Below are 13113 nucleotides of genomic sequence, written 5' to 3'. Positions count from 1 at the left end.
CTGCGACTAGGCTCCTTTCCTGATTGCGCAGAGGGCTGTTGTCTGGGACCGTGATCTGTAAGTTTTCCCCTTTAAATAAATAACTATTCTATTAATCATAATTCTGAACTGGTGTGGGATTGTTTATGACTTACGCCTTCATTTTTTTGTCTTTTCCTCCAGTTCTTTAAGGAATTTTTATTTTTCTTTAATGGTTTCTATCTTTATAAAGTTATATTTAAGATCATTTTCTTCTGCTTCTTCTGGGTTTAGGGTGATCAGGTCTTACTGTTGTATGACCACTGGGTTCTGGTGTTACCATGTTGCTTTTTAGATTGTTGAATGAACTTTTGCATTGGTGCCTACCCATCTCTTCCTCCAGCTGCTGCCGGCAGTGTCTGCCTCTTGGTCCACTCCTCATGGTTGCTGTCTGTGTCTCAGGGAGCTGCTGAGGTCTCTCTCGGCTGCTTTCTTGATTTGCTCTGTGCAGTTGCAGACTGTGATTCAGAATCCCTCTGAGCTTGCAGGGGATGGGTAGGTTTAGGGGTGGAGTAGGCCTTGTAGCTTACAGGGTTTGATGGATGGGTGGGAATGCTGGAACAGCCTGTCTGCAGGAAGCTTGCCTGCTGACTGGCTAGTGAAGCTGAGGCAGGTAGGTGAGGGGCCTGGGGTTCTGCTCCAGTACCGAGGGCCTAGAGAATGGGGTGCCCAGCTGGCTGGCTGATCACTCACATCTTGGTCCACTGTGTGCAGTTGCAGCCTGTCTCCATTTTTTTTTTTTTAGTTAAACAGTGATGGACTTTGAGCATGTCCTCAGCTAGAGATCAACTCTTTTTTTAAATTTACTTTTCCTCAATAATCTTGCATATTACACATTGTAAATTGTTTTCATTGTTCCAAGAATGAGCTGACCATAAGATGTTTTGTGGATGTTAACTGACTGACTGTTGGAGGGGGCTGCTTGTTGGTTCCAGGCTGCTCAGCTAGCTTAGACCCAAAATAATCACACAGAAACTACATTATTTAAATCACTGCTTGGCCCATTAGCTCTAGTTTCCTATTGGCTAACTCTTACATATTAATTTAACCCATCTCTTTAATCTGTGCATCACCATGAGGTTGTAGCCTACCAGTAAAGTTTCAGCACATCTGTCTCCAGTGGTGGCTCCATGGTTTCTCTCTGCCTCTGTCCTTCTTTCTTCCAGCATTTAGTTCTGTCTTTCCCGCCTACCTAGTTCTGCCCTACTATAGGTCCAAAGCAGTTTTTTTTGTTCATTAATGGTAATCACAGCATACAGAGGGAAATCCCACATCAACTGACCCTAAACCCATAACATGTACCTTTCCCATGACCATAAAAAGAACTGCTAAATTCCATCTTTAATCATTTGCTCACTTGGTATACAGAGACTGCTCTGCCATTAGTCTGTCATTTTCATTCTCCTTCTATGGGAGACTGAAACTATGGCCCAGCCATTAGTAAATTTTTACTTTGCAACATCTTGGTGTTGCTTCTGTTTTTGACACTGTGGCAGCTCAGTGGTTAAGAGTGAGGGCTGCTCTTCCAGAGGACCTGGGTTTGATTCTTAGCTTCTTCATTGGGTGGCTCACAATCACTTGCAACTCCAAGGGATCAGACACCCTCTGCCACGCATATGGCACGTGTGTGCGCACGCACACACACACACCCACACACACTAAAATAAAACTAAATCTTAAAAAGAAACATGTTTGTAAATTAATACTGAATTTGCAAACTAGTTTCTTTAAAGAACTGACTTTGTTGGCTGTGTTCTTGTAAAACTTTTTACCTGTTGTCTGTTAGCAGTCTGCTGCAGTATTTGTTTTTGATGGTCGAGGGTTTTGGTTTCTTGTTTGTATGTTTTTACACAGTGTCTCACTGTGCAACTCTGGCTGTCCTAGAACTTGATATGTAGACCAGGCTGGCCTAAAACTCAGAGAACCTCCTGCCTCTGCTTCCCAACTTCTGGGATTAAAGGAGCATGTCACCATACCCAGCTGATGGCTGTGTTTTTGGAAAGCTTTATGAGGAAATGTTGTCCACTAATATTTTGCGTCAATGAAACTTCTAAGAAAAGGACCTGAGTATTACTTTTCAGGTGCTTGGACTTCACCTGTAGGACAGACAAAAGGAAAATTCAAGAATCAACTCCAGGTAGGGTTAATTTAAGATACACTTCTTTGCTGGGCATTATGGTGCATACCATAGGCAGAGGCAGGCAGAGCTCTGTGAGTTTGAAGCTAGCCTGGTCTACTTAGTGAGTTCTAGGACAGCTATGTGTCTCAAAAAAATGATCTACTTCTTCTATAACTCTTCATTACTTAAAATTGGCTATAAATGGTTTTATTGGCAGGAGATCCTTGGCATATATCACTGTACCAGATCTTTTCTTTCTCGACACCAAGCAGTCCACAAACCATGACACAGAGACTTGGTATTAATTTTGAATGCACAGCTTAGCTTAGGTACGTTTCTGGCTAGCTCTTTCAGCTTAAATTAACCCATTTCTCTTTATCTACCTTTTGCCTTGGGGCTTATTACCTTTCTTATTTCTGTGTATCTTACTTTCACTGCTTCACTGTTTGTCTGTCTGTCTGGCATCTGTCTTACTTCTTGCCCTTGGCATGTCCCTCATTTTTCTTCTCCTATTCTTCCCTTTCTTTCTCCCGAGCCTAGATTTCTCCTCCTATTTATTATAAATAAGTGGTTCCATATTTATAAATCTCAGAAGGGGGTGACTTCATGTAGAGATCCGGCTGTCCCTAGTTCTCTGGTGGGAGGCAGGAGGAGAGGGAGTCTTGTATTAGCAGGCAGGACTCCAAGGAGACTCTAAGGAGTGGCATATCTAATTGACAGGCACCCATTATATGGGTGGCCTGCTGAAATGCCAGAGACTAACAATCTGAGGTCTATAAACTCCCTTAGGGAAGTGAGAATGTTGTCTGCTATTCTTCCGAAGTCTGGACATCTGGGGGATCTGTTAGACTGGAGATTCACAGTAGAAGGGCTGCCATTTTCCCTGTGGCAGCAGAAGAAAGAGGCTACACATGGTGCAGTTAGCCTGCAGTTCCAAACTTAACAAAAACAAGTTGTCCTTCGAATTATTCCTTTTAATCATGATGAAAAGTTAACACAGTGGTCTCAAATACATGTCAAATACAACTGGAAGACAAGACTGCCAAGGTTCTGTGGCTCCTGCAAAAGCTGCTCTAAAGTAAGGAAACAATTTCCCCACGAACAGCAGCTGACACTTTCCATGGCTGAGCTTGATCATATGCCACAGTTCACTTTGTGAGAATGGAAGCCGGGGAGAGAGATGGGCTAGGAGAGAGAAAAGGAGATCCAGAGAAAGGAGTGTTCCTCAGCATTCTTTCAGCTAGGAGGTTCTTCAAGGCTGTCCAATGAAGCCAAATGACAGGCGTGAAGAACCCGCACTGTTTCAGCTTCCACCTGTAACTAGACAACAGACAGAGATGGCACATTGTTCTTTCAGCTTCACATTTAATATGCCAAGTCCAAGAAATGCAAGTTGTCATAACACTCTCCCAGAAGCTTCAGAATTGGCTGAAAGGGTGAATGGAAATAAATGGTGGCCGTTGCTCAAAGGTAAGTGGCTTACAAAGCTGTGAGTCCCACCGCTTCCCAGGCACTTCCTCAAACTCTGTTTCCATGGAGAAGCAGCTGCCAATTTCAACCCCATGGGCTACAGGTGGCTACTAGACCTTCTCCTAGGACCTGAGTCCTCCTGTGGCTTGGCCACCCTAGGTTCAGCTGGCTCTGGCTCTGGAGCATCCAGCTGATCTTAGGCTGTGGAAGAATGACTGGTGGGGTACCACATGGCTACCTGACCTGGGGGATGATGACCAGAGAGAAGATAAAGAAGGCAGGAAAGTTTGGGATCAGGAGGTCTTGTACAAGTGGATGGCTCATGCACAACAGGTTTATTAAGCAAAGATTTTATATACAGTTTGTGGGGAAAAAAGGAGACAGAGTCAACACAAAGCCATCAGACAATGGGATGAAGTCAGCAGGAAGCTAATCAGGAAATCTTACACAAAGGGAATATAGGGCATCTCAAGAGCTGCACAAATCAAGCACACACCAGCTTTGGGACTGATAACCATAGCGTCTTAAGGTCGAATGACTTGGGTTCTCAGGATCCAAAGCTGCAGCTCCCTCAAGGCCTGGTCCTAGGACATTACTGGCTCTGCCAAGCACATTCCTGGTTTTCGAGAGGGAACTGTGTTCCTTTTCCATACATCAGGGCCTTAGGGGAAAGCTTCCAAGGCTCTGGCCCTAGGCTAAAACTGGCTCTGCCAAGCATGTTCCTGGTTTAAAAAAGGACCTATGTTCTTTCACAGATCAGGGCCTATGTAACTCCACAGGTAGGGACTCAACAAATATCCCTAAATTACTAGAGCAAGATTCTAGAAGATCTTGGCACTTGACCATTATGATACCCAGTAATGGCAGTTTGCAGGGTTTAGTCTACACTTTTAGTAAAAGGAGAGAAAGGCAGGAAACAGAAGTCCCCACAGTATCTATTACCTGCACCAAGAAGCAAAATATGGGAGGCTGGAGAGATGTGTGGCAAGAAAGAGCAAGTTTGGCTCTTCTAGAGGAGCTTGATTTCCAGTTCCAGAGGATCTGACACCTTCTTCTGTGCTTTTCAGGAACCCATATGCATGTGACACACCCACACACCCAGACACGCTTATGTATAAATAAATCTTTTTAAAGGCAGGGTTTTACTTTATAGACTACACTATAGATCACTCTATAGATCAGCATGGAGCTTATAGAGGTTCACCTGTCTCTGCTAATGCTAGGATTAAAGGTGTGTATCACCTCACTTGGTCAGAAATAAATCTTTAAAGCAGATGCACAAAGCAGCACAAAATACCATGGTTCACCATGAGGAGGTGACAAGTAAGCCCTGGCATTTGGAGGCAGGGGCAAGTGGACCTCTGTGAGTTCTAGGCCAGCCTGATCTACTCAAAAAGCTCCAGGTTTCATCTCAAAAAACAAAAATAAAAACAATAAATGATGACTAGAAGCCAGGTGGTGGTGGTGTATGTCTTTAATTCCAGCACTTGGGAGGCAGAGGCAAGTGGATCTCTGTGAGTTCGATGCCAGCCTGGTCTACAAGATCTAGTTCCAGGACAGCTAGGGCTGTTACACAGAGAAACCCTATCTTGAAAAACCAAATAAATAAATAAATAAATAAATAATAATAAATAAATAAAAAATGATGACTGGAGAGATGGGTCAGCAGATAAAGGTGCTTGCCACTAACTCTGATGACCTGAGTTCAATCCTGGGAACACACATATTAGAAGGAGAGAACCAGCTCCCTCACACTGCCCTCTGAACTCTACATATACACTTTCATGGCACATACATGCCCCGCCATGTATATACAAATAAACATAAAAACAAGAAGTAAATGTTTTCTAGCACATTAATCTCCCAATTTATTTGAGCACCTACACACACATACACACACACAGATAGAGAGAGAGAGAGAGAGAGAGAGAGAGAGAGAGAGAGAGAGAGAGAGAGAGAGAGAGAGAGAGAGAGAGAGAGAGAGAGAGAGGGAAGGAGGGAGGGAAGGAGGGAGGGAAAGAGAAATAAATAAATAAATAAACCATTTCAATCCTTTCAAAGGGAAATTTCGAATCAGGGACCACAGAAAGAATATGATGGAGAGATACAATGGGAAACCATGCTGTGTCTAAAAATCAGGGAATGCTGGAGACTCTCTTGGTAGAAGCCAGGAGATGTGAAATAGTTCCCGCCCACAACCTTCAGAAGGAGCAAGGTTTGGTTAATACTTTAACTTTAGACTTCTGGCCTCTGGGACTATGACAGTGAAGTTTGTGTTGGTTTAAACCACCTAGCTTGTAGTCCCAGAAAGCTAACAGAGCCTTCTCCCAGTGACGACAAGCACAGTGATATAAGATACAATAGCACAGGTTGAGGAAAAAATGAACAATGGTTTAATCTCTAGGACCCTAGACAACAGAGGTGTGGATCCATTCCCATAGGAATGAGCTGTGTTCCCTAAGATGACTGGAAAGGTGTTTGTTCAAAAACAACAAACCTCTCTTTGTAACACGCAGTCTGTGCTCGTGTACACGTACACACACCACTCCATTTCCATGTTTGCAGTAAGTTTCAATGCAATCCTTTGATGCAGTCTGCAGTGGAGCAGGTACTGGGCTTGTCAGCTTTGAAGTCTGCTCATATTTCAGGACATTTGTCCTAGGGACACATGACTGCTGAGACTCTTCCAGGGAGTGCTTCTTATGAAAAGTCTGAAAGGCAGACAGCGAGTTCCTGCAGCCCTGTATTTTAGAGGCTGTTCTGAAGGGTCCGTGAGAGCAGGTTTTCCCCTGGGGGTTCAGCAGCTGGGACAGGAGTGGAGACCGGTGCTGCTTGGGTAGGGGGGACTTCATGCAGAACAGTGTGGAGTTCAACAGAAGTTCTTTATGTCAAACGTTTGTCAGGATCCAGTTTTATAAATAAAGCTAAACCAACAAAACAATAGATGATTGTAAGTCAACTGTTTTCCATTTGATGAGGCCAAGCAGGAAGACAGTAGGAAGGGATTGCTTGTATCTTTATCTTTCTACTCTCATTTCTCAGAAAACTTAACTAACTTTGACTGGGGGTGGTGGTGCACACACTTAATACCAGCACATGGGAGGGAGGCAGATAGGTGGATCTCTATGAGTACAAGGCCAGTCTGGTCTCTATAGTGAGTTCCATGCCAGTCAGACGCTGTCTCAAAAGTAAACAAATCAATTTTTGACTATCAAAGTCATTACCTTCCCTCACCTCTACCAGGTCCTCCGTTACTTCATGACTCATTAATACTTCTATCAAGAGGAAGCCTGGGAAATGACAATTAACTGAGCCAACTGATATGGAAGGTTTTATGAGTGTGCTAATAAGCTTTAACTGTCAACCTGACAGCCCTGATACCCAAGAAGGGTGTCTCAATTAAGGGCTTCCCCATATCAGATTGGTCTGTGGGAACCGACAGTTCTGGGCTGCCTAAGGCAGCTAGGCAGGAGCCTGCTTACTGAAGCAGTGTCCTCTATGGCTTCTGCCTGGAGTTCTTGCCCTGCTTCCCTCAGTGGTAGACTGTGACCTGAAGAATAAGCTGAAGTCAACTTTTCCTTTCTCTAGACTGCATTTGCTCAGGGCGTTTTATCATAGCAACAGAAGCAATCTAGAAGAGAAAGACTTGGAATGGCGCTGCAAACCGACTGTGGATTCAGACCATTATGCCATCCTCCTCTCCTTACCCATCGCTCTTGTGAAAAGCTGACACTTTGGAGAAGTGGAGTTTTAAAACAGAGTAAGAAAAGCATTACTCATAAAGGAAAAAAATCTACTAGCTGGGACTACACTAACATTACAAACTTCTGTTCATAAAGAGATGCTTTAGAGCAAATAAAACCATTTTACACACTGGAGGATGTATGGAGTGTCTACCTATCCAACATAGGCTTAACCAAAAGTAACTATAGAATTCCTGGAAATTGGTGAAAATAAGAAAAAAGTGAATATAAGCCAACAGGAATTTCACACAATGGAAAATAAATATGGTTATGAACATATGAAGAGATATTCAACTTTATAGGTTACCTGGTAAATGTAAATCTAAATGACACTAAGATTCCATTTTAGCCAAGCATGGTGATGCAGACCTTTAATGCTAGCAGTTGGGAGGCAGAGGCAGGTGGATTTCTGTGAGTTTGAGGCCAGCCTGGTCTACAGAGTGAGACCTTGTCTCAAAAAGAAATAAAAAGATGTATTTTGAAAGCTTTTTGGTAAATATTGAGAAATCTGTCAACTGCTAGAGAAGACAGGGATCAAAAGAATGCCATACATTTGGGGGCAGCTTTTGACCACAAGGTGGGCTCCCGTGCAAAGCTGAGCATTTATACATCCAGAAACTCTGCTTCTAGGCAGATGCCAAGCTCCTGCCATGCAGAGGGCACAGACAAGAACACACCTAGCAGGAGCAGAGCCCATTATTAGATGAGCCAAGTCACTGCGGTGAGATGGCTAATGGGGCATTACTTGGAAGTGAAAGAAGGGACCGTACAGCCCAGACTGGGGCTGAATCTCAGCAATGTACAGTTAAATAAAAACCAAACCAGAAAAGCCACACATCACAATCTCTTCCTACAAAGTTAACAATGAACAGCTGAAGAACACACTCCTTAGATGTATGATATTCTTGCTTCTTTGAGGGAGATTCTTACCATATAGCTCATGTTGGCTTTAATCTCATAATCCTTCTGCCTCAGACTCCCAAATGCAGGATTATGATTATGAACCATTTTTTCTCTTTCCTTCTTTCCTTTCTTCCTTCCTTCCTTCCTTCCTTCCTTCCTTCCTTCCTTCCTCCCTCCCTCCCTTCCTTCCTTCCTTCCTTCCTTTCTTTTTCTTTGAGACAGGGTTTGTCTGTGTATCCCTGGCTGTACTAGAACTAGGCTGGCCTCAAACTCAGAGATCTGCCTTTCTCTAACTCCTGATTACTGGGGCTAACGGTATGCACCCCACACCTGGTATACTCAACCATTCTTAAGGAAATTTTAAAAATAAAACCTAGAAGCTAGAAAATAATACAAGCTACTAAATTCAAGCTCAGAGTTATCATTAAACAGGAAGAAAAGATGGGGTATATAGAGATAAACTATGATTAAGAGATTCCTATTTGGTGGTAGGCCCTAGGGTATTATTTATTATTAAGTTTAGTAGAGGAACAAATAAAAGATGAACAGCTATATATATCCCAGTGGGAACCATGTCATAACTCAAGAACTATGATGAGCACAAACAAGTGCACTACATAATATAGGGAAATGCAACTAGAGCTGGGTAGGCCATCTGCACCTGAAACTGCAGCTTCCAGGGCCCTGCCTGCAAAGTCCTGTTGGATGCACTGCTCAAAGTACGAACAGGAGACATTTCTAGGTGAGATTTCTGGCTCGAAGCCTATAGAGAGCTCAGCAGGAAGGAGCCTGCATCTCTAAGTCAGCAGAAATAGGTTGTGGCTTCTTTTCTCATCATAACTAAAATTTCAGGTTTATACTAAATGTTGAATTTTTGTTGTTGTTGTTGGATAAATTGGGCTTCTTTTAAGTTTTGGGACCTATTAAGTTCAACCCCCTTCCTGGTAATCATTTCTCATGTCTTACTCTCAGGATATACACAGGGCCTACAGTAAACTGCCCACCCAGTCCCCTTTCCAGATTAGTCTCCGTGCTCTTCCAAGAGCTGTCTATGTACATCGTAGACATTAGTCTTTCCTCCCATTTCATAGTCTTTACTCTGGAACAATTTCAAGTTTATAGAAAAATTGTGAAATTGGCACAAGGTATATCTCTCTCCAAACTATTAGAGAATAATTTAGCAAAGTGTGCATAGAATGACTTTTCAAAAGTTATTACACTATTTGGAAGAACAACAGACTGGGAAAACCCACATGTCCAGTGAGTGTCTCTAGCTCCCGTGCAAGCTCAGGATTTAATTACGACTTTCTCCCTCTCTGTGACACTGCTGGCCACGGTTGCTGCTCGTCTCCCTGTCTGTGGGCTTACCTCATCTAAGTCTACATAATGGCTCTTACAATAAATCCAGGGAGGGAGAGGAGGAAGGAGGCAAGGGCAAGGGAAGGGGAGGAAAGAGGAGAAATGGAAGGACTTCTGCCTTTCACTCCACGCCAGTGATACTGACTTAGATCTCTGCCCTGCCCTCTCTGGCTCTCACCCAGTATATGTTAGTGAACTCGCTTCACAGCATAAGTTGGGGAAGAGCTGTAGTTCTGTAGTCAGTTTTCCACGGAAGTGAGTCGATGCTTTTCTTTTGCAGTTGCAAGTGAGGGATGCACAGTACCTGAAGCACAGCACCCTCCTCTGTTACCTATGGGATACAGTCCTAGAGCTGGATCAGATGTTCTCTCACCTCCAGTTCTAACAGATATTGGCGAATAGGTCCTTCACTAGCAGTATGTAAGAATGCCTTTAGCCACGGGGCTGGGGATGTAGCTCAGTGACACAGTGCTCGTCTACTGTGTACAAAGCCATGGGGTTTGATCCAGCACTGAACCTCTCCCCCCGTCCAAAAAAAAAAAAAAAAACAAAACTAAAAACAAAACCCAACCAACCTAAGCCAGGTGTGGCGGGTGGTTCAAGCCACACTCAGAACTCAGGAAGTAGAGGGGGCAGGATCAGGAGTTCAGGGTTATCCGCTGCTACACTTTCAAGGCCATCCCAGGCTGCCCTTGTCTCAAACACTCAAACTAAAACCCAACTCCAAAACATTTAACTTGTTTTGTGTGTTCTGAAATGAAAGCAGAAGTAACCCTGAGCCAGGCCAACCTCCCAGACCAGAGTCAGCGCAGTTCCTCACCTGTTGCCTGTGTGTATAGAGTCTTCTCATCAACACTCTGAACAGTGCAGGAAATAAAAAGTTTCCTTCCTTCAGTCTTACTAAGTTGGCTGGTTACCACCACAACAGAACAAAGGGGGATAGGTCTGTAGAAGGGAGAAAAAAAAAACATTTTTTTTTGTTAGATCTGTGTAACACTGGCTGACCACCCGGTGCATGACAGGGTGGATACACAGATGCTAGAGAGTGCTGGCTCTGACACCAACAGTGTCTCCTGTCCCTCCTGCTTCCTTTCTCCCACACTCCTGCCTGCAGGGCGTTCTAGGGCATAAGCTCCCAGACTGCCCTTCTGGGCTCCAGTTCACAGACCAGGATTCCAGCTGTCTGGGCTGACTTTCTATTGGGAGATCCAGAGCCTAGTCTGATGCTAGTGGCAGAAAGAAGTGAGAAGAGGGCCATGGGTGAGAACAGTCCTTGTCAGTGTCTGTTATCCTCAGAATTTCTTGGGCCAGTTAGATGACTCGGTAGGTAAAGGATCTTGCAGCCAAGCCTGAGTTCAATCCCTGAAAGTTGGCCTCTGACTGTATACTATGCATGTTATGGTATACATGTACCCCACCCTAGACATAATAAATACTTACATATAATTAAAATTTTTCTTATTGACTTCTTTTTAGAGTACTTGCCAGCAACAACCTTATTATTCTAAGTCAGTGTTTCATAGCTGAGCTGTCCAATGTGGTAGTCACATGTGGCTACTGACCACTTGAAATGTGGCTAGTATAAATGAGAAACTGAATCTTACAATTTATTTCATTTTAATTAACTTATATTTAGACTTAAATAGCTATATGTGACTAGTGGCTAGTCTTTGGGGGAATCTTGGAGGTCAAGTACCACAATGAGAAAGAATTTTCTTTGAAGGTCAGAGTTCTGTTGGTTGATGCAAAACATAGAACATGGAAATGTCCTCTGTTCTACAGCACCGTCATGTGGATGACACGAGGAAGCTGTCACTGTGATTGCCCCTGGCCCAGCCTTCCCTCCCATCACCTTTTAACACGCCATCTCACTAGCTCTCCTGACCCCGCTGATGGAGATGCCAGGCTTTGCTCTTCTACTGGTGTCTATTCAACATCTGCCAAGGTCCTGGGGACATCTGCTGTTCTTACCTGTCCAGCATCTCTTTCTTTTTTAAAATTTCTTTTTAAGATCTTAAAATTATGCATGTTTGACTGTGTGACAGTATGTGCAAGTGAGTGCAGTTCCCCAAAGAGGCCAGAAGAGGACACTAGATCCCCCTGGACCTGGTTACAGATAGTAACTACCTAATGTGGGTGCTGGGAACTGAACTCAGATCCTCTGCAATAGCAGTAAGTGCTCTCAACCTCTGACCCACCTACCCAGTCCCCCATTAAAACGTCTATTTGTTTGTTTATTTACTTACTTTGTGTGTGTGTGTGCGTGTGTGTAACTATGTAAGGGCAGACATGGGTGTTTCCTGAAGATTGCCTGCTGTCAGGGAGGTCAGAGGACAACTTTGGGAGTTGCTTCTCTCCTGCCTTGCTAAGGTAGGATCTACTCCAGGCTGGTTGGCTTGTGCACTGCCCAGCGAGCCTGTCTCTGCCTCCTGCTTTAATGGAGGAGTTCTGGAACGACGGACTCCTGCCATGCCCACCTGTTTTCTCTGTACCTACTACTACTTTTTTTTGGGGGGGGGTACAGTTGATTTTTTGCTGATCTCAGTTTTCTTTTGGTTGTTTTTGTCTCATGTATTTTCCTTTCTTTAAAACTTTTCTGTGTCAGGCTAGGCACACAGGTGCACAACTTTGATCCCAGCACTCAGGAGGCAAAGGCTGGAGGATCTTTTTGAGTTTGAGGCCAGCCTGGTTTATATATGGTGTTCTAGGCCAGCCAGGGCTATTTACACAGACCCTTTCTCATAAAGCAAGCAAACAAACAACTTAAAAAAGCTTTTTTTTCTGTATCGTTTTAAAATGTTTCATATGTTTCTCAGCTTTTTACATTAATTTCAATCTTATAACCTGTGTTTGGACTGATGTTTGGTCAGTCAGTGTACTGAATTATTTTTGGTACTATCTTACTTTGCTTTTTCTTTGATTCACATTTTCTTTTTTTTCTTGGTTTAAAAATTGAGTTATTTTCCTATTTATTTGTACTTTTCTATTGCTTTCTGCATTAATTATTACTCACTTTAATTTTTGCCCTACTGAAAAATACAAGGCATCGCTTGCCTTCTCCCCAGCTCTCTCTTGTTTTAGTGTTTCCGCTTCTTGCTGCTCTCCAGATGTAGACCTAGCCTTGCTGGTGAGCCCCATGTCCTGCACATGGACCGTGTGTTTGCTCACGACTGTCTTCCGTTACTGCTTTCCTTCCTTCTGGTGTAGTTTTCTGTAATGTTCCATGGGCATTGCCCCATTCTTCCATAACCTCTCTCAATTTTTGGTTCAATGAAAACAACTTGACTTTGTCCTCTGAACTTTGGCATGCTGGCTGCATGGTTCCGAGCTGGCCTAGTATGAGGCAGAGCCTCTTCTGTTGCTGCAGGTTTATTGCTAGGGTAATGGCGCCCTCTTTCTTCCAGAAACAGCTCTCCTACGTGTGCTCTTTTGTCTCTGGTGCTTTTTAGAACTGTATAACTAACTTCTCTATAATAATATAATGCCTTACTGTCATTTATC

General features: G+C 43.6%; 1 protein-coding gene across 3 annotated transcripts in view; it reads right to left on the bottom strand.

The window, feature by feature from the left end:
- Nucleotides 1-3096: 3096 nt before the first annotated feature.
- The window catches only part of Them4 (thioesterase superfamily member 4), a 28678-nt gene continuing 18661 nt past the window's right edge, over nt 3097-13113 (bottom strand). The window contains exons 5-7 of one of the 3 annotated variants that reach the window (XR_005283187.1): nt 10433-10557; nt 6105-6531; nt 3097-3457 (exon numbers count right to left, since the gene is read on the bottom strand). Coding sequence is in view for 2 of the 3 variants with exons in the window: in XM_038312029.1 (XP_038167957.1) it covers nt 6491-6531; nt 10433-10557 (166 nt within the window). In the remaining variant the exon portion in view is untranslated. Of the gene's footprint in view, nt 3458-5977; nt 6532-10432; nt 10558-13113 lie in introns of those variants that run through there. The other 2 variants (XM_038312030.1, XM_038312029.1) reach the window with 2 other exon arrangements.

The sequence above is a fragment of the Arvicola amphibius genome, chromosome 14 (assembly GCF_903992535.2).
Source record: "Arvicola amphibius chromosome 14, mArvAmp1.2, whole genome shotgun sequence".
NCBI lineage: Eukaryota > Metazoa > Chordata > Mammalia > Rodentia > Cricetidae > Arvicola > Arvicola amphibius.
Note: the sequence above shows the minus strand (reverse complement) of the source record. Positions and strands in the feature narration are given on the sequence as shown.